Source organism: Erythrolamprus reginae, chromosome Z (assembly GCF_031021105.1).
Source record: "Erythrolamprus reginae isolate rEryReg1 chromosome Z, rEryReg1.hap1, whole genome shotgun sequence".
In the NCBI taxonomy this organism is placed as follows: domain Eukaryota; kingdom Metazoa; phylum Chordata; class Lepidosauria; order Squamata; family Dipsadidae; genus Erythrolamprus; species Erythrolamprus reginae.
In genome coordinates, this window is record NC_091963.1 from 50,364,109 (window position 1) to 50,385,787 (window position 21,679).

At 34.6% G+C, this 21,679-nt stretch overlaps 1 protein-coding gene across 17 annotated transcripts in view; it reads right to left on the reverse strand.

Annotated features, from left to right (window-relative positions):
- Positions 1-21,679, reverse strand: part of SATB1 (SATB homeobox 1) — a 186,222-nt gene that overhangs the window by 106,786 nt on the left and 57,757 nt on the right. For 10 of the 17 annotated variants that reach the window (XM_070727232.1, XM_070727237.1, XM_070727236.1 and 7 more), the window contains 3 exons: positions 14,631-14,742; positions 12,802-12,906; positions 7,187-7,632 (listed from right to left, as the gene is read on the reverse strand). In XM_070727232.1, coding sequence (XP_070583333.1) covers positions 7,187-7,632; positions 12,802-12,906; positions 14,631-14,742 — 663 coding nt within the window. The remainder of the gene's footprint in view (positions 1-7,186; positions 7,633-12,801; positions 12,907-14,630; positions 14,743-21,679) is intronic. The other 7 variants (XM_070727244.1, XM_070727247.1, XM_070727245.1 and 4 more) reach the window with 1 other exon arrangement.

Here is a 21,679-nt window from a genome sequence, read left to right on the forward strand (position 1 = left end):
AATTCTGATCAAAGAAAATATAACCTACCGTTGGCTTATCCCACAAGGCCTTTCTCTGACATGGCGCTCTACAAGATACAAATTGGAAAATGTAGAACAAGCTATGTACTTTTTTGAAAACAGTGGCATCAGCCGCCTGGACCATGCAAACCAGCAACAAGTGGTTGAACAACAACTAGTTCAACAACAACCAGGGGAAAAACTAACATCTCAGCAAGAAGAAGATCTGGGGGCTACTGCTCAGGCAATAGAGCAGGACCAAGGCGCCAGAAGAGTTCAACCTCAGCGAGAAACTAAAAAACCTATCAAATGACAACAAGTAAAGATTTAAAAATCTTTTCTGTAAACGTCAATGGACTTAATGAACCAAGGAAAAGGAAACAAATTTTTTCTAAAATTAGAAATCAAAATGCTCAAATTACAATATTACAAGAAGTGCATATTAAAAAAAATAACCAAAAATTACTGTTGAATCCAAAAATTGGAAAAATGTATGCTGCATTAGCAGATCAAAAAAAAAGAGGTGTAGTGATGTATGTTGAGAACTCTATAAATTCCAAACAAATATTTAAGGATAACGAGGGTAGAATATTGATTGTACAAGTTGATATTGAACCTAGACCTTTAGCTGTTGTTTCTATTTATGCCCCTAATGAAGATCAAACGACATTTTATAAAAATTTGCATCAAACAATAATAGACTTAGCTATTGAAAATGTATTAATAATAGGTGATTTTAATGCTATCGCGAATAGACAATTAGACCACTCAGGGGGGGGGAGGTAATAATAAAAGGAAAAGAAATAAAAAGACAAGAAGGAATTTGCTACCTAGTACTTTTCAAAAAATGAAAGGGGAATTATTGTTAAATGATATTTGGAGGGAAAGATACCCCCATAAGAGACAATATACTTTTTACTCTAACCCCCACAAAATATGGACAAGAATAGACATGGTATGGGCACCAAAAACGGTTGCAGAACAAATAAGAGATGTAGAGATAGATGCTAATACGTGGGCCGATCACAATCCAATAGTGGTTTCTATGAGAATGAATAATAAACAGAATAATTGGCGGATGAATAGAAATATATTGAACGATAAGAAATATAAGGATTGGATCGAAAAGGAATTAAAAATATTTTTTGAAATCAACAAAACTTCAGAAACTACGCCACAGAACTTATGGGATACAGCTAAAGCTTATATAAGAGGATTAACAATATCTTATATTGCAAAATATAACAAGGAAAATAAATTAAAGTATGCACAATTAATAAATGAATTGAAACAATTAGAATTTTTATCACAGCAACACATTAAGAACAGAGACTTAAAAACAGAAATAAATGTAATTAAACATAAAATTAGAATTATAGAACAAAACCAAATAACTGAAAAAATTAAAAGAGCAAAGCAACACTATTTTGAACATGCAAATAAACCAGGCAGATGGTTAGCATATAAACTTAGAAAACAGCGCCAATCAAAATTAATTAAAAAACTAGAAGACAAAGATGGTACAATAAAATATGATACAGAAGGAAAGGCAGACATTGTGTATAATTTTTATAAAGATCTATATGCCAAAGATAATGTTAGTGAAGATGAAGTCTTTAACTATTTACAAGCTTCAAAATTACCACAAATAACAGAAGACCAACAGGCCACCATGGATGGACCAATAACTATGGAAGAACTCCTAACAACAATTAAAAAACAGAAAAGCAACAAGGCCACAGGCCCAGACGCCATCCCGGCAGAATGGTACAAGATAGAAAATGAAACAATAAGAAGCCACATGTTAGAAACCTTCAATCTATGTAGACTTGAGGGTAAAATTCCTAAATCTTGGTCAGAATCACTGACAACTTTAATACACAAACAGGGCACAGACCCAGAAAAAATTAAAAACTATAGGCCCATATCATTATTAAATGTAGATTATAAGATATTTATCGCCATTTATGCAGACAGACTCAAAAGAGTTATAAATGGAATAATACACCAAGACCAAAATGGGTTTCTACCAGGGAGACAAATTAAAAACAATCTTAGAACAGTAATAAATACATTAGGGTATTATGAACAATATCCAGGCAAGACAGTATCTTTAATGTTTCTAGACGCTCAAAAGGCCTTTGATAACGTCAATTGGATATTTATAAAAATGCAATTAAATAAAATGAGATTTGGCCCAAAATTTGTTAACTTAATAGATACTATATATTCAAAACAAACAACTAACATAATATTGAACAACAATCAATTACCAACACTCGATATAAATAAGGGAGTTCGTCAAGGTTGCCCTATATCACCATTGTTATTTATCATGATTCTTGAAACTCTATTAATTAAAATAAGAGCGGATCCTAAAATAAAAGGTTTAACTGTAGGAGATGAAACTTATAAAGTCCAAGCCTTTGCAGATGACTTAACGTTCATAATTGAAGAACCGATAACAACAGTTCCTACTTTACTCCAAGCTATTGAACAATATGGAAAGGTAGCAGGTTTAAAGATAAACAAAAGCAAAACACATTTTTTGACTAAAAATATGAACAAAACACAAGAAATTAAATTAGAAAGCATCTCTGGAATAAAGACTGTAAAAAAAGCAAAATACTTAGGAATAAATTTAACAGCGAAAACAATAACATTAAAAAATGATAATTATACAAAATTACTAACAGAAATTAAAAAAGATTTAGCAATGTGGAATAATCTGAAAATATCATTTTTAGGAAGAATTGCAACAATTAAGATGAATATTCTACCCAAGGTTTTATTTCTCTTCCAGGTAATTCCAATAAATCCAGGGGGAATTTTTTTTAAAACTTTAACAAACCTAGTTAAAAAATTCATATGGCAAGGGAAAAAAGCAAGGATAAAAATGAACTGCTTAGAAGATATCAAAGAAAGAGGAGGATTTGGCCTTCCAAATTGGAAATTATACTATCAGGCTGCCGCATTAACATGGCTTAGAGAGTGGATAACTCTAGAGAACAAAAGAATACTAAACTTAGAAGGACATGATCTTATGCTTGGATGGCACGCATTTGTATGGTACAATAAGGAAAAAAATCACTCATATTTTAAAAGGCATACATTAAGGAAGTATCTACTAGAAGTTTGGAAAGACATAAAGAAAAATCACTTTTTAAATATCCCAGAATGGCTAGCTCCCCTAGAAGCAATAACGCATCCAAAGTCCATAAAAGACAAGAAAATAACTTATAGATATCAAGAATTACTAAATGACCAGATGAAGCTAAAATCTAGGATTAAATTACAAGAAGAAGGGATAATAATAGACTGGTGGCATTATGCTCAGATTCGATCTAGATACCAGAAGGATAAAACTCTTTATATTTTTAATAAAAGTAAGAATCTTTTAAGCAATCTAATTACTACCAATCCAATAAAAATGATAGGGAAAATATATAAATTTCTCATCGCTCATAAAAATATAGAGTTGACTTTAAAAGATACTATGATAAGATGGTGTAGAAATATTGGCAAGGAAATAGACATAGATACATGGGAGAAAGTTTGGATTAATAACTGGAAAATGACCAAATCAGTTTCATTAAAAGAAAATCAAATCAAAATGTTCTATAGATGGCATCTCCCACCAAATAGGATAGCAAAAATGTTTCCCAAAACATCCCCATTATGCTGGAAATGTAAGAAGGATATAGGAACCTATTACCATCAATGGTGGACATGTGGTAAAGCTAAAATATATTGGAAGATGATTGAGAAAATATTAAAAGAGATAATAAAGCAAGATATAGATAATACCCCGGAATTTTACTTATTAGGAGTTACCAATCAGACCTACAAGAAAGAAATTTTTTACTTAATTATACACATATTAACTGCGGCTAGAATAATATATGCGCAAAATTGGAAAGGGGAGGAAATCCCCAAGGAAGAAGAAGTTATAGCTAAAATACTAGATTGCGCTGAAATGGACATGATGACAAGAAGATTAAATGATCAAGAAGATACTAAATTTTATGAAACATGGAACAATGTTTATAAATGGATAGATAAGAAAAAATAAGATATACACATTTATTTCTAGTTAACTTTTTGTATTTGTTTTTACCTAGGTGATAACAATATTAATACTAGTTTAAATGCATTTTTTGATGATTATGACATAGTAGTTTATGTATAAGTATAAGTATAAGCAACATATTAAGAACTTTGGTCTATATATGTATAATAGTTGAAATTAGTTTAAATGTTTTGTTTGATGAATATGGTATTTTACTATAGTAATTAAGATTACATTAAAGGTATTTTTTTTTATGACTATGTTATACTAATTTTACCTAATATTCATATTGTATTCAAGATTTGTAAAACTTTAACTCAAATTTACTAAACCTTTTAACATTTAACATATATTCAATTATGTATTCTTTTTCTGTACTTGAATGTACACTTTCAAAAGAAGCGGGGGAAATACACCCCCACTCTATGTTTAGTGTTTGTATGTGTGTCTGTTTATTTTATGAAAAATTAATAAAAAAAAAAATTAGCAATACTTATTTGGAGATTTTGAAGCTTTGAAATGCTATTAATGCAGTCAATTAAGAAATATTCTACACACATCTGGTATTTTGATTGTTAAAACTTAGAGATAAGAACTTCTGACTTTATTCATAATGAAGAACGGTTATACAATTAATAAGTATATACAGTAAGACCTCGTCTTATGAGAGTGCACGAGCAGTACGAGAGTGCACGTGCAGTAATCAGGTTTGTTAAATGAAAATGGTTCTTAAGAGAAGGCAAACAAATCATAAACCCTGGGTTCGTATCATGAAACGTTCGTATGAAGGGGTGTCGTAATACGAGGTATCACTGTAATAATTATAATGCAATTATAGAAGGGGTTATGGCCTCATTTCTTTACTAGACATTCATTTCGTTCATTCATTCATTTATTCAATCAATCAATCAGTCAGTCAGTCAGTCAGTCAGTCAGTCAGTCAGTCAATTAATCAATTTCTTAAATACCCATCTCCCTTAGAGATAAATTTTCGCCTATATTTCTGGACAACTCAAAGATGTGAGCTGAGTGCAAATGAATGACTCAGTTTTATCCAATCAGATGATGATGATGATAATAATAATAATAATAATAATAATTATTATTATTATTATTATTATTATTATTATTATTATTATTTGTACTGTTTTCTTGTTGTGAGCTGCTCCGAGTCTCGGGAGAGGGGCAGCATACAAATCTAATAGAAATCTAATTAAATCTAATTATTATTATTATTATCATTATTATTATTATTATTATTATCATTATCATTATTACTATTAATTAGATTTGTATGCCGCCCCTCTACAGAGACTCGGAGCAGCTCACAACAACAAAACAGTACAAATCCAATGGTTAAAACAATTTTAAACCCTTAATACGACATTGTTTCATCAATGGAACCTGGAGAAGGCCAACTCTGTGGGACCTAACTGGTCGCTGGGATTCGTGTGGCAGAAGGCGGTCTCGAAGATATTCTGGTCCGATGCCATGAAGGGCTTTATAGGTCATAACCAACACTTTGAATTGTGACCGGAAACTGATCGGCAACTAATGCAGACAGAGGAGTGTTGGTGTAACATGGGCATACCTGGGGAAGCCCATGATTGCTCTCGCAGCTGCATTCTACACGATCTGAAGTTTCTAACACTCTTCAAAGGTAGCCCCATGTAGAGAGCATTACAGTAGTCGAACCTCGAGGTGATGAGGGCATGAGGGACTGTGAGCAGTGACTCCCGGTCCAGGTAGGGCCGCAACTGGTGCACCAGGCAAACCTGGGCAAATGCCCCCCTCGCCACAGCTGAAAGTGGTTCTCTAATGTAATATTTTAAATCATTGTTTCTAGATCATCACCTTAGGCACAACTCATACAACTATTATTTTTAGAGTATTAAATTTATTTATTAATTATTGAAACAATATTTTAGAAGAATATTTTTCAAAGTGGTATTTTTGTATTATTTAATTTGCTTTTTGTTTTGGTTTTACAATACCAGGTTTCCCTTTAGAAATAAAATTAAGATTAAAAACATTGAAATAAAAGGATTGTGTATATTTTAGTCTATGTGAAAAAAAACCCATTTTGAAAGAGTCTGTGGAGCAGCATCTACACAAATAATAATTGTATACAGCTATAAAATATAGTTTAGGATTATAGTAGTGCATTTAATTTATGTATAAAATTTTCTGTCACCAGAAAAACTTTTCAAAACATATTGGTAACATCTAATTTCAATTTTATGTCAGTGATACCTGAATATATATGCTGTGTACTCATTTATACTGTTTAATACTTCAAACATTTTTTGAAGGAATAAACTTAGAACATTGATTAATTATGTATCTATTTTGGGTTCATTCATTTTGTTATCCTTGAATGGTTTTATCTTCTGTTTGTGCAGGTATCAAAAAATGATAGCACTTTATGGCAGGCTATGAAATAACCTAATGATATTTGCTATTTAATTTTTGCTTATTCATTTGCTTGACATAACTGCATAGTAATAGTCTGAAATGTAATAGTTAAGGTTGAAGGTTGCAATCTACAATACCTATTGTTGTGTACTGATGCAATTGAAGCACCAGCCACAACTATTTCCTCCCACATAATTCTTTTTCCAGAATTATGTGATTCACTTTCCTCTGCTCATTAGATTTCAAAAGTAGCAATAGTTGCTGCTGAATAAATAATATTAAAATATAGTTCAATATTTCAACTTGCAAATATTGCTTTTAAGTATCCACAGCATGCACAAAGTAACTAATTTAGAGAGAGGTGAACTGAGCCAATAATTTGGATAAAAAAATTCTTAATTACTGTAGCTTTATAATTGTTCTAGATAAATAAATCCATACTTACACCATTAATAGGATGAATGTGCAAGGCTTAATAATATAGGGAAAAGGGCAACTACATTCTTAAAAATCTTAGCCAAAATTTTCTAGTTTCCCCAAATAATTGCCATGAAAAATAGATAAAGAAAACAGAAAGATGAAAAAAGATATTTTTTTTATAAAATCTAAATTTTAAGTAAGGATATTTAGGATCACAGTCTAAATGTGGTTAAGTTAACTACTGATTCTATATGTTATATACATTTTTTAAAAAAGGCTAACCTGAGTTCTGTTAAATGCCACACGTGCAAAAACTGCCTGTGAGATTCCTGCTCGTTTCAATTCATCACGCACCCACTGGTAGATTTCGGAAGACACCTCTGTATTAGTTGAGACCTGTTGTTCCAACGGCTTGTTGATGGATCTGCTGACAGGAGGGGGATGGTTCAAGTACTGTTGATTTAAGGACTGTTGGGCTAGAAGTCTGTTCACTGCATACTGCTGGTTTAGCAACTGAGCCATTACCAATTGTTGGTTTACCAACTGAGGACTAATAGGGGTAAGTCCAGGGTGTATGTTTGGAAGTGGGGTCCGAACAGTAGGTTGACTGCTATGAGAAAGCTGAATGGGGGATGGTGGCTGTTCAGCAGTGTTTCCTGGGACTGGCTGGTGACCAAAGTTGACGTGGTTTGCACCTTGTGATAGTTCAGAAAGGCTGTCCATTTCAGCTAAGAAGGAGAAAACAGAATATAAAAATTTCGTCCAGGAAAATAAATGAATAAATAAAAAAGAATAATTGAATTTGGATCATTTCTCTCTTATTCTCAGCATTCAATTTAAGAGAAATTAATCAAATGATACGTAGGGAGGAGCAAATCTTTGTTTCTTCAATATCTTCTTTCTGAACATACATCTGGCTACAAACCTTCGGCTTCAGAGCAGATTCTTTGCACCTTGAAGAAGCAAATTCAGATGCAAGCAAAGAGCTTTTTCAAATTATATTATTATTGTTTCAGAAGATCCCAATATATAAGAATATTTTAATACATTTCATTATTGTTATTTGTTATTTAATTGGATTTGTATGCCGCACCTCTCCAAGGACTCGGGGCGGCTCACAGCATATACAAAAACAGAACAATAATATAAATCCAATTAATACTACATTAAAAACAAACATTAAATTCAATTAAAAGAAAGTAAAACCTATCAAACCAATCATTCAACACTCATACTTAAAACATTCATTGATCAGGGGGAAGATCTAAAATCCCAAGCCTGGCGGCAAAGATGAGTTTTTAAGCTCTATCGGAAGGTGAGGAGGGTGGGGGCAGTGCGAATCTCTGGGGGGAGCTGATTCCAGAGGGTTGGGGCTCCCACAGAGAAGACTCTTCCCCTAGATCCCACCAGCCAACATTGTTTGGTCAATGGGACCCTAAGGAGGCCAACTCTGTGGGACCTCACCGGTCACTGGAATTCGTGTGGCAGAAGGTGGTCTCTGAGATTATCTGGTCCTATGCCATGAAGGGCTTTATAGGTCATAACCAAAACTTTGAACTATGCACGGAAATGGATTGGTAGCCAATGCAGTCCGCGGAGTGATGGCGAGATGTGGACATTTCTTGGAAGGCCCAAGACTGCTCACGCGGCTGCATTTTAGATGAGTTAAAGTTTCCGAACACTCTTCAAAGGTAGCATTGCAGTAGTCAAACCTTGAAGTGATAACGGCATGAGTGACCATGAGCAAAGATTCCCTGTCCAAATAGGGCCGCAACTGGTGCACCAGGTGGACCCGGGCAAACGCGCTCCTCGCAACAGCTGAAAGATGGTGTTCTAAAGTTTGCTGTGGATCTAGGAGAACGCCCAAGTTGCGGATCCACTCTGAGGGGGGTCAATAATCCCCCCCAGGGTGATGGACGGACAGATGGAGATGTCCTTGGGAGGCAGTAATCAAAGCCACTCCGTCTTGTCTGGATTTGGTCTGAGGCTGTTGGCACCCATCCAGACCCTGACAGTCTCCAGACACCGGCACATTACTTCCACTGCTTCGCTGAGTGGACATGGGGTGGAGATGTACATCTTAGTGTTGTCAGCGTACTAATGGTAATTCACCTCATGCCTTGGATGATCTCAACCAGCGGTTTCATGTAGATATTAAACAGCATAGGGGAGAGAATCGACCCCTGAAGAACCCCAAAATATAGGGACCTATGAGTTGACCTCTGACCCCCTGCTAACACTGACTGCGACTGACCATTGAGATAGGAGGAGAACAACCATAAAACGGTGTCTCCCACTCCCAACCCCTCCAGTCGGCGCAGAAGGATACCATGATTGATGGTATCAAAAGCTGCTGAGAGGTCAAGAACCACCAGGACAGAGGATAAGCCCCTGTCCCGGGCCCGCCAAAGATCATCCATCAGCACGACCAAAGCAGTTTCCGTGCTGTAGCTGGGTCTGAATCCTGACTGCTGAGGGCCTAGATAATCGGCTTCTTCCAAGGACCGCTGGAGCTGGAGTGACACCACCTTCTCAACAACCTTCACCATAAAGGGAAGGTTGGAGACAGGACGATAGTTATTAAATACAGCTGGGTCCAGGGAAGGCTTCTTGATGAGGGGGTGCACAAGTGCCTCCTTGTACAGAGCCAGAAAGGACCTCTCCCTCAGAGAAGCATTGGTAATTTCCTGGACCCAGCTCCTTGTCACCTCCCTGCTGGCGGAGACCAGCCAGGAGGGACACAGGTCCAGCAAACAGGTGGTGGAACTCACAGCTCCAATGGCCTTGTCCACTTCATCAGGTGTCACCAGGTCAAACTCGCTCCAAACAGATGGACTAAGAGGGGCCCTTGTCACCTCGACTGATTCGTTGTCAGCCGACTCTGCACTCCAATTGGAGTCAAGGTCACTCCGGATCTGAGCGATTTTGTCTGCGAAAAATTTATTAAAAGCCTCAGCACTACTCTGCAAGGATTCCCCAACTCCCCCCTGATTAAGAAAGGAGTGAATCACCCTAAACAGGGCGGCCAGGCGAGATTCTGCAGACACAATCAGGCCAACATTGTATGCACGCCTTATCGACCTGATCGCCACTTTGTAAATCTCAATATGAGCTTTTACAAGTGTTTGGTCAGATTTGGATCTGGTCTTTCTCCAACGCTTCTCTAGACTTGTCTTCTGGCATTTCATTCCCCAGAGCTCCTCGGTAAACCAAGGAGACCTCCAGAGTCTGTTGCCAGAGAGAAGTATCCAGATTTTTTATATAAATATAAAGTATGGCTTTAATTGGCATATATATATATATATATATATATATATATATATATATATATATATATATATATATAATTTATATATATATATATAAATTTACGAAAACAAATATATATATATATATATATATATATATATATATATATATATATATTTGTTTTCGTAAATTTTCACGGGTATATGTATGTAGATTGTTCTGAGTTCGGGTTTTGCCCTGTGTAATGTTTTGCATGTCTATGCGACGTTTCGGCGAAATCACATTCACCATCTTCAGGCTGAAGTTCCAATCTTTGTGTTGTTGTAAATTTACAACAACACAAAGATTGGAACTTCAGCCTGAAGATGGTGAATGTGATTTCGCCGAAACGTCGCATAGACATGCAAAACATTACACAGGGCAAAACCCGAACTCAGAACAATCTACATATATATATATATATATATATATATATATATATATATATATATATATATATATATACTGTATATATATATATATATATATATATATATATATATATATATATATATATATATATATAATTTTCATTATCAGCAGAAATATGTTACACGTTATATATACATGTATGCATTTATGTATGTATATATTTGCAATTAATTTTCCCAAGGGGGGCCACATGAGAAACTGAGACTGTTGGGGAGGGCCGCCACTACCTCACTCCCCACCCCGTAGCCACCAATCCCCCAGCCATCATTACCACAGACCTGACAGGGACAGTCAAAGGGCTGGATGTGGCCTGCGGGCCATAAAATGCCCAAGTCTGAGATAGCGACTCTATTTAAAGAACTAAATGCTGTTGAAAAGGAAAGAAAAGAGCCAACGTTCCTATGGTTTATTTGTATTTATTATTATAATTTTGATTTGTAAGACTATCACAAATAAAAAACTAATTGCAGCAGCACACAAATAAAACCATTCAATACCTAAAAATAATAGAATAACAAAAGGAGCTTTATATAGTATGGAGTAAGGAAAACACTTTTACAACTATAACAAACATTTCATATCAATTAAGCACAATCTACCTTAAAGGGAGGGGAAAGGCAAGTTTTTAAAGATAATCTGAAATCTTGCATTCCAGGGGAATATTATTCCAGACCTCAGTTATAGGATTATAGGTAAAGTGCACTTTCTAAGATCCATCCAAAGATATTGTTTATTAGATGATTGTTTAATATACAATAAAAGATATGTATTCAATCAGAACTTATGGGGCACGCAGAAATTTATTTATTTATATGGCTAACTATATCACAGATGTAAAATAATGTGTGAGAAAAAATGTTTTCCCCCGATTATAATGAGATTAGAGCACTTTTAATATCACCAAAAGCTCAATGGAAACTAATGCAGCAGAGCTATTACGTGGATACACCAGCTGCAGCTTCTCACTAGTCTTCTGTTTACACACTGCAATAGTCCACACATTAAGTGACTAAAGCAAGAAGAGATTCTGGATCTGAAAAATTGGTGCACTCTTGCATCTTTACAGACATTTGCCTTCTAAATGCAAAGGACAAATTGGCTAGCTATGTTCCAAGTATTTGTTGAAGTGTTAAAAGTAATCAGGCCAACAGGAAAAATGAACCCTATTCCATCCATATTGCTTTTGATTATCTAATTTTCTGATTTAACCAAACTGATGAATAGTTGCCTTTAGAGACCATAACTTAAAAGGAAACAATTTAGTCCTGTTGCTAGTGTAGGAGCCTTTAATTCTTTTTTAAGTCTTGTAGCCAGAGGTGGGCTGTTTAGGTGGAATGGTGACATATGATCACTCCCATGGCTCTGAGTGCTAGCGGAGTCCAGCGCGATTCTGCTACCTGTACAGGTGCAGTAGCAGAATTGTGCTGGACTCCGCTAGCACTCAGAGCCACGGAGGCGAGCACACATCACCGTTGTACCTTAGCAAACCATGTCTGCTTGTATCTGAAAAGTTTAATCTTTTTTAACAACAATACAGAAACTGTTTTCCTTGCTTTGGGGGATTTTTTTTTGTTTCAGCTTACAACAAGTACATACTTTTCATTGGAATGATTGAAAAAAAAACCCCTTATTTTGAAAAATGAAGAAGTGAACTAGCATAAAATTGAAAATGAAGACAGCATTCCTAAAATATTTTGGTCATGCATCAAACCCTTTATGTGTATCAATTCATAGATTAACTTTAAGATATTCATCTAATTTACAATGTTGTTTTTAAAAATTATATAGTATACATATAGACATCATTTTTACTCTTGCAAGTTTCATAATTACAGAAAATATGATGTAGTATAAATTTGGAGGAAAAATGCCTGTGAGCATTAAGCTGTTACATATTTTTAACATTCAGTAGTGGCAGCCACATTTGTTTATGTGAGAGGCTGAACTGCATTAGAGTGTTAATACTGGGTGTTTAATACTTCAAAATTAGCCATTTACTATACTGTATTATATTTTGCAGGCATCTATTCATAGCCTCAGATATGGTGAAGAAAGGCAGGTGAAATGATGCACCCACTTAGAATTCTAACACGATTTCTAATGTTGCATTATTCAGCTTATCATTCAAAATGGTCTCCACAAAAATAAACAAACAAAAAAGTGTCTTAAAGGAATACCATATGTCCGATTGTCTGTCTGTCTTATATAGTATTGCTCTATGGTCTCCGGTGGTTGGGATACTGAGTCAGTATTGAGAATTCGACAGCTCGACAGTTCTAAACCTGAGAGTGTAAAGAATGTGGTGTAATGAACTGCCATTAATTTGTCCCAGCTTCTACTCATCTAGCAGTTCGAAAGTATGCCAATGCACGTAGATAAATAATGCTACTTCGGTGTGAAAATAATAGGAACATGACAGGACCCCCCCTTGGGTAAACCCTGGGAAACAGTGATGACACCAACTAATCCTTTCAACCTGGAAATGCCTTGGTAGGCACTTTCTGCACAAATGTAGTATTCAGTATTGCTTTTTAGTAACAACGTACATCGGAAAGATTATTTTTTCATACAGGCAAGCCATTACTTTTTTTCTCAGTCTTCCAATATGAACATGCATAACTTCACCTGCAGTCTGTTCCATTTTCCTTCTTAGGCCAGTAGCTTTTCTGTTCTGTAATTTGTTACCTTCTGTACCTGTTGAAACTCTCTGGTAAAAATGCTGCCTAAATTTTCAAATGTTAAAATCGTATAATAAAATATACTCATTTTGCTAAGTTACTACCCAGGCCTTATCTAAAGAGATTGGAATTAGTAAATCATGTAAGTTTTTCTGCCTTGTCAAGAATTAAAATACCGTGGGCTATTCATAATGGTCATTTGTATTACTATTTCACAGAATATCTCATAATATTTTTTAATTAGATTACATTGTCTTCAGCTATGATATTGCTAATGGAATTAAATAAATCTCATGTTTTTAATCTCAATTCAGAGAAATCAAAATCTTTTGTGCAAGTAACAATTGTGTGCAATATTGCTATAATAAGTATCAAATATAGACCAGTATTATAGCTTCTATAGGATGCATCGCTAATTGCACTTCTATTTATTTTCTCTCTCTCTCTCTCTCTCTCTCTCTCTCTGTGTATGTGTGTGTGAAAAGTTTGAAAAACAAAGTTTCTAAAATTTGAATATGAAAATGGACTGTACGCAAATTTTGTTATTTTAATAATACATTCATTGAAATAAATAGATATGTAAATCAATTTTTATCTAATTCCAATTATATAAATTCCTATGTACAGACAGTTGCAAATGATTTTGTTTACTTTATAGAACTGGAATGACATGGAATTTTATACAAAGATCAGCAGAAAAGTCTTACATGACTGCCTTATTGCCAATGCTATATCCTTTGCTGTCTGAGATAGACATGTAACAAACAAGGAAGAAATATAATACTGATTTAGAATATATTATAACACTTGTTACAGATGAAATACTTTTGAAAATATTTTCAATAACTATTGCAAATATTATACACCATTATTACTAAGAAATGTTTTGTAAGAGCCATGGGCTATATTCAATAGGCAGAATAAGTTAAATACCTTTTCCAAACTATGCAAAGGATAGGACATCTGACCTGATTATAATTATGGCTGATTTTGAAAACTAAATATTTGTGCTACATTTTCTTTCTTTCTTTCTTTCTCTTTCACTTTTCTATCTCTCTCTACCCATCGTTCCTTCCTATTTTCCTTACTTATTTCCTTCCTTCTTTCTTTTTTTATTTCTCTCTACCCTTCTTTTCTTCCCTCCCTCCTCCCCTTCTTCCTCTTCTCTCTCTCTTTCTTTCTCTCTGTTTCTCATTATATTTTGTAAAATGTTATCAAATATTTGCTGTATCAAACATCATCAGATCTATAAAAAATTAGTCCATTTATATTAACCAAACAAAGCTTAAATAATTCAATACAACTTGAAATTTGATCTCTTTGCTTACCCATCATATCTTTTGCCTTCTTGAAGTGTTTATACCATCTCCCAAATTCCTGACATTTTGCTGCTGACACATTTGCATAGTAAGTGCTGTTCACAATGGAAGATATCATACTCTAGAAAAAAAGAGAAAGAGCAATTACATTATTATAATGTTTGATAGATATTGTAATTATTTGATTAGTAACATTCCCTGTTACAAGACAATATACAACTTTTGGGATTATGATTTAAAACATTAATATGGCAAATCTTGTAGTATGTTCAGCGACTATTACCATACATTTAAATATTAGTTTAATATCACATTTTTTTCTACACAAATATATACAAATGTAAGAAAAAATATTAACTATGCAAAAATATTACAAAATATATAATGTTTATTCCTTAGTACTGTATAGCTAAAATTTGTATCTGAAAGCTATAATTTTATGAAATTAAGAGGACTAACAAAATGTTTCAAAATGGGGGAGTATCATACAGCATTGTTCATATATTCTTCTTCCTTAAAAAAAGTCATAATGAACGAACAACTTGTCTTAATTGTACTGAAATAAGTTTTTAAAATGCAGTTCATTATTATCCCTAGAAATATTTCTAAAAATCTATTTCCAGGAGCAAAAAAATACACCATATGCTCCTCCTTTCTCACTAGTGTATTCCAAACTATGTGCTGTATAAGTACATTCCTTCATATGGCCAATAAAAATGTACACTTAAACATTTACATTAATCAGAATTAATCAATTATCCACTGCTAAGAGAAAGGAAACAATTCCGCTACTATTTTTATATTATTTTTGACCTGAAACTTCAACATTGGATTGTGTACATTTTAATAACAATATAACCTACTCTTCTGTCTCTTCAGTTTTAGGTGAAAAGGCATTCCAATCATAATCATTGCAATAATCAGGAGCATCTGAACCAAATTTTATATTGTTAGCATTATCATTTGTCTTTATGAAGTTATTAAAATGAAGGATAGTATGACAACAAATTATAAAAATTATTGATGGTGAAGTAGTGGCTCAAGGTAAGTTATTTTAGAAGTCTAAACTTGAAGAACCTAGATTAGAGTATCAAGGAAATGAGCTTCTGCAATATTTTCAAAACTATTAAGCATCCTATTGTCATCAGTCATACACTATCTATGATCTTATAAATACAAGTTTAAAAGATTACCTTACAAGGAATTATGACATTTTCAATTGTTTTTATATTTTGCTATATATATATATATTGCAAACCTAAGAAACTAATTATAATATGATATGATATGATATCAGAAGTAGATTTATCTATGATTTGCTCTTTCTTGACAAATAACTCAGAAAAGATATTTTAAAAACTCACGGAACCCTGTATACACACCCAATAGCTATACTGTAGTTCTTTTCGTGATTGTCTGATGAAGATTTGATCTGAAATGGTGCCACCTTTGCAAAAGTCCTACTATATGATACCATCTACCACAATCTCAGCTTCCTTTTGCAGCCAAATGCTTTATTTATAATTATTTCTTCCATAACTGTATGGCAATAGAGATTGAATTTTTCCCTCTAAAATTCATCTATAAATTTCACCTGGACAAAAATTTATTCAGTACCTAGAGTTATAGTATTGCATTTTAACAAGAATAGTGGCATCCAAATGATTTTGCATACAATTTCTAATTTAAAGGAAATATATTCTCAGCAATCTACTTAAATATTTTTATTTACTTTATTTAGATAACTTGTGTATATTTAATCTATTCTTCAGCAATGAATTCAACATTTTAGGTTGCATTCAGAATAGATTCATAATAACCTGAATATACATTATCTGATCATAAATGGCTGTGTTTGAAATGCATTGTTGTATTTTTGAAAAAGAAAAATATTAATCAGGTCAGTTCAATTATCTAAGCTAAAACTATTCATGCTTTACTGCCAACTCAACCAACCACTACAAAATCTATTATCTATGATTGCTCAGCTTCAGGTCAAAAATCAATTTATCCTCCACTGTAACCAAATATCCTATATCCTCATTAACAATATCTTAAGCTTTAGTCATACACATCTTTGATAAAAATTATGAACAACTTCATGGATTAAAATAGATATTTTGCTGCTTATGAAAGTATATCAAATAATATAACAGGAAATTTCAAAACCAGATATTATCTGAAATAACCTAATGAACAAAGATATTAAGCTATACCCCTCATATGTTCAAGATAATTCAAAGTATCATGTACAAAACAGGTCTTAATTTTTTTTTTAAAGAAGAAAAATAAATAAACATTTGTATTGAAAACATTCAAGCAAAATCAATAGATGGGGCAAGAGTTACAACAACTTATTTACACAATTATCTGAATATGATTAAACTACTGATGAACAAATATTAAACTAGAAAATGTATAGTCATTTCAGCTTAATATAATCCTCTTTTAGTAAACACCCAAGACAATTTTTCTCTACTAGAACAGTTCTGACATCTCATAAGCCTAAGGGTGAATAACAAGAGATTGTTTTTGATAGTTATAAATATTCAAAAGAAATGCAGGCCATCTGCTTTCATATTACAGGTAAAGCAAGATTGAAACTGCGACTGCTTGGGAAAAAACAATTCTTTTAACAAAGTCTTCCTCACTTCAAAATCTTTAAAACAGACATCAAATATATTTATACAGGGTTAGGTGGAGTATGCAAGATGCAACATTCCTTTTACAAACACAGCTTGTTGTAGAATTTCTATGTTCCATCTGTGTATTGTACTGCATTTGTAGTGGTTAAAATCTTTTTCAAAATATGAACAAAATACAGTAAATGGATTATAAATGTAAATGAATCAGCTTAGGCATTTTCTTACCCTGGGAAAATTATTTGAAATGGATTTTATTATTTTAGTTTGTACTGTTTCCTGTCTTCTACCCAGAAAGTTCCATTAATTGGTAAATAGTAAAAAAACAACAACGCAAAATTATATTCTTTTGTCATGCTACCATCTTGAAAACAAATAAGAATTTATTTGTTATAAAACCCAAGTCTTTGCTTTCAGATAAGGATTTATTTATACATGAATATCATTCTTTTATGACAGAACATTAGAGACAAAGTAAACAATACCGGTCAACTTTAACAGATAGACCAGATTCAAAACACAACTACTGAGCTACTTCAATTTTATTATAAAGTTACATTGTAAGAATATTTCAAGTTTGAAAAGACAATTCTCCTATTTCCCTTACATGCTGAGAAACTAGGAAAGGTATCTTCGGAACCTTTTACCCTGTCCATTACACAACTGTGAGCTATGCTTATCAAGAATTCCCTACGCTACCATTCCCCTAAACCAGTGATGGTGAACCTTTTCCTTCTAGTAGGCCAAAAATGGGATTGCGCTCACTAGCACATGTGCATGCCATCACACAATCCCCTACACATGCCACACTGCATATGTACGCATCCTGTGTATGTGCATCCCCGTTCATTGGGCTATTTTTTACTCTCAGGCTTCCCTGGAGCCTCTGGAGTGTGAAAAATGGTCCAACTGGCAAACTGGAAGTTCGGAAAAATAGATTTCTGGTTTACCGATTGGGCAGGGTACCCAAACCTGGGGAGGGCGAAAATGGCCTTCCTCAAGGCCCAAAATCAGCTGTCCAGCGCACACATGTGCACTGGAACTGATATAGGGCAATTCCTCATGCTTTCAGATATGGTTCTGTGTGCCACCATTCTCCCTTCAGATTTGGTGCCTCAGTGAGTTCATAGTGGAAACTGAATTTGGATTATGAGAACAAAATGTAGCTGTGTCATTCTGTTCTTCTGCCGGTAATTCCACAAATTACAGAAGAGTTGTCTCTCCATCAGGAACCTTTTTGCCTCTGGCCCTCATATTCTTAATTGCATAGCTGGAGTATTATTATGGAGTGCGTGTGTGTGTTACATGTGTGTGTGTATGTGTGTGAGGGAGGAAGAGAGGGGGAAGGAAGGAGAAAAAGAGGGAGGGAAGGAGTGGGAGAGCATAGAACATATATTGTATTATCTGAGATGAGACACTATCTCAAAATTATTATGATGTGTGTGAGAAAGAAGGTGAGGAGAGTAGAGAGAGGGAGAGGGCATACATTGAATTGTCAGGTGAGACATTATCTGAAAAATTGTTTTGGAAGCCTGGAAGGTTTGTTAAAATCAAAGCAATTTGATGAGGGGTGAAAGATTGAATGTTTTGCAGAACCTCTAAATTCTTATGGTCTGTTTGAACTTGTAGAGTATTTCACAGGGGTCACCTAAGACCAAGGGAAAAGACAAATTTTCCATGGTGTTAGGAACTAAAGCTTCTACTCTGGCGCCTTGGAACATATTTTTACAATCCAACCAATCACGCATTTACAGTGGGGGTGTCCCCCTGACCTTCCTGCCAATCAGCTTAAAGTTCTTTTGAGAGAATTAGCGCTAGACTTATGGTTGGGGGTCACTACAACATGAGGAACTGTATTAAGGGGTCGTGACATTAGAAAAGTTGAGAACCACTGTTGTAGAGGTTGAATTGCTCCTTCCAGCAGGCATCTCTATCATTGAATAGCATTTTTTACTACCAACAACTCTTTATTGAAAATATCAAAGTTCCTTTCAGTTGGGAGGAACATTATGGAGGTTAAGGGCCTCGGAGTACTAATAACAAAAGACCTAAGCACCGAAGCCCACTGCAACATCTATTCCATTCTCTTATTGATATATTTTATTCCTATATTTTCACTTCTACTCTTTCTCTAATATATCTTACTCGAGTATATTCTCTATAACCTTCATTGTATATTATTGCACATTGGACTAACTAACCAACTAACTAACTAATTAAATAATTAAATAAATTAAAATAAATTAAAATAAATTAAAATACCCACAATGTTCTGCCGGGCTTTTGGCACGAGCCCCTAATTAAATGCAAAGGTAGAAAAAGCAGACACGCACATGTGAAAAGTCAAGAATACTGTCTTTATCCAAAGAAAAATAGAAGCAAAACACCCTTTTGGTAGTCAAAGGGCTCACCTTCAAAGCAAACAGACTTGAATGCAGTGAAAAAACAAAAACAAACTCAAAGCAATTAACATGTAGCTGTGAAGTTGTCACAGCTACTCTCCTTCAAACGTTTTCCAACTCATATGTTTGATTATGATTTAAGTTCAGAGTCCTGATATCAAAGCACAGAGTCCTTGGAGAATCCAGAGAGTAAAGCCCCATCCACTATCACGAACAGATAATCTTCCACACTGAGAGGCCGGCACGCTGCCCATTTAACAGCAGCCCTAATTAGTTGAACCACACCCAACCACAAGTGAACTCTCTTATCTCTTGTAATACCTACATAGCTGCTCTTTTCTATTCATGGCCCTTCACCTTCATACGTCAATAAATGCTTCTTCATCAGAGTCCAGCGAAGATAAGGAGGAGGATGAATTGCTACCTAATGGGCTGTCTGCCATGACCCTCTCTGAGGGTCCCATTTCAGTCGCTCCCTGCTTCCGGCGATACTTCACTGTCTGAAGCAGACGGCAGTAAAACAGGCCTCACCCACATCCACCCCCACAGTCCTTGAGGCAGGAGCTAGCCCAGAGCCAACCACAACACACAATAGCAATAACAACAGCAATAGCACTTAGATTTGAATACTACAGTACTTTATAATGCTTTACCACTCTCTCTAAGCAGTTTACAGATTTACCATAATGCGTCCTACAATCTGAGTCCTCATTTTACTGACCTCCAAAAGATAGAAGGTTGAGTCAACTTTGAGCTAGTTAGGCTCATATTCTTGTAATGGGCAGAATTAGCCTGCAATACTGTATTCTAACTACTGTGCTCAATACAATGGTAAACATGTTCCTTTTCTTCTGTGCTAGAACAACCCTATTGCCATATTGAAAGCATCTGTGTGTACCACAAAGGGACAAGAGGGGTCAGGGTCAGAAAGAAAGAGATGTTTTAATCCTTGAAATCCTATTTCTTCATGAATTAATCATGATGATTACTGTTCCTTTCTTAGGAGCTGGAAGTTTAAGATGGTCAGCAAAATTAGGAATGGATTTCCTATAAAAATTAGGAAAACCCAGAAAATATTGCATATGTTTCACACCACCAGAGGTGGAATGGGAACATGACTGTGCTTCTACAAAGCCAGCGCTACTCTTAATAGCTATCTGTCAATCATCTCGACTAACATTGGTTTTCTAGAGCTTAAGTTTTCTAGAGATTTAGCTTCTGTACTATTTCTGTACCAATGAAATTACAGCTTGTTATCAAGTCTACAAGAGAAGGAAGTCCATCATCTGCCTAGAATTTAAATCAACAATAACAGGAGTGATTAAATGTGTTTGCCTGCTGTCAACAATAATCCCTAAGTTGTCCCCATCACAGCTTCTTAGAAATACTGTAGATCAATAAACTTTTGCCAGTGTGCTACTTTGAAGTAAGCTGAGATTACATGATCTGTTCATTTACAATCTTGCTGCTATATCTAATGCTAGTGCTTTTGCCAAACATCATTGCGTTCCACAATAAAAGCATAGCTTTTATACTTTCCTCTTTGCTTCTCTAAAGAGGGGAATCTGGATTGTAGGGATTCTCCCACATTGTTTGTTGAGGAGGCCATTGAGGCGGTGGCTTGGGGAAACACAGGCTTTAAATTATTTTCCTCTTACCATTCCTTCCCTCCTTAACTCTCTCAGATATTATTACAAAACATTGATACAGCTCCTCCACAATATTTTGAGTGCCTTGTCTCTCTTAGCTCTTCAAATAGCCTTTTTCTGAATTGATCAATATAGGTAGCTTTCAATTGGTTGCTTAATGAACATTCAAAGTTTCAACATATAGTACTTGGAAAAATTACTTACAATTCTTTCTTGAAGTTATTGTAGTCATGGTCACATGAACACACTTCAGGAGCTTAATAATTGGATTGCATTTATGATCAACTGCAGCATAATACCATTTTGTGATATATTTGCTGTTTGCTGGCAAAAACTACCCACTGGATAAAATGTTGAACATATGA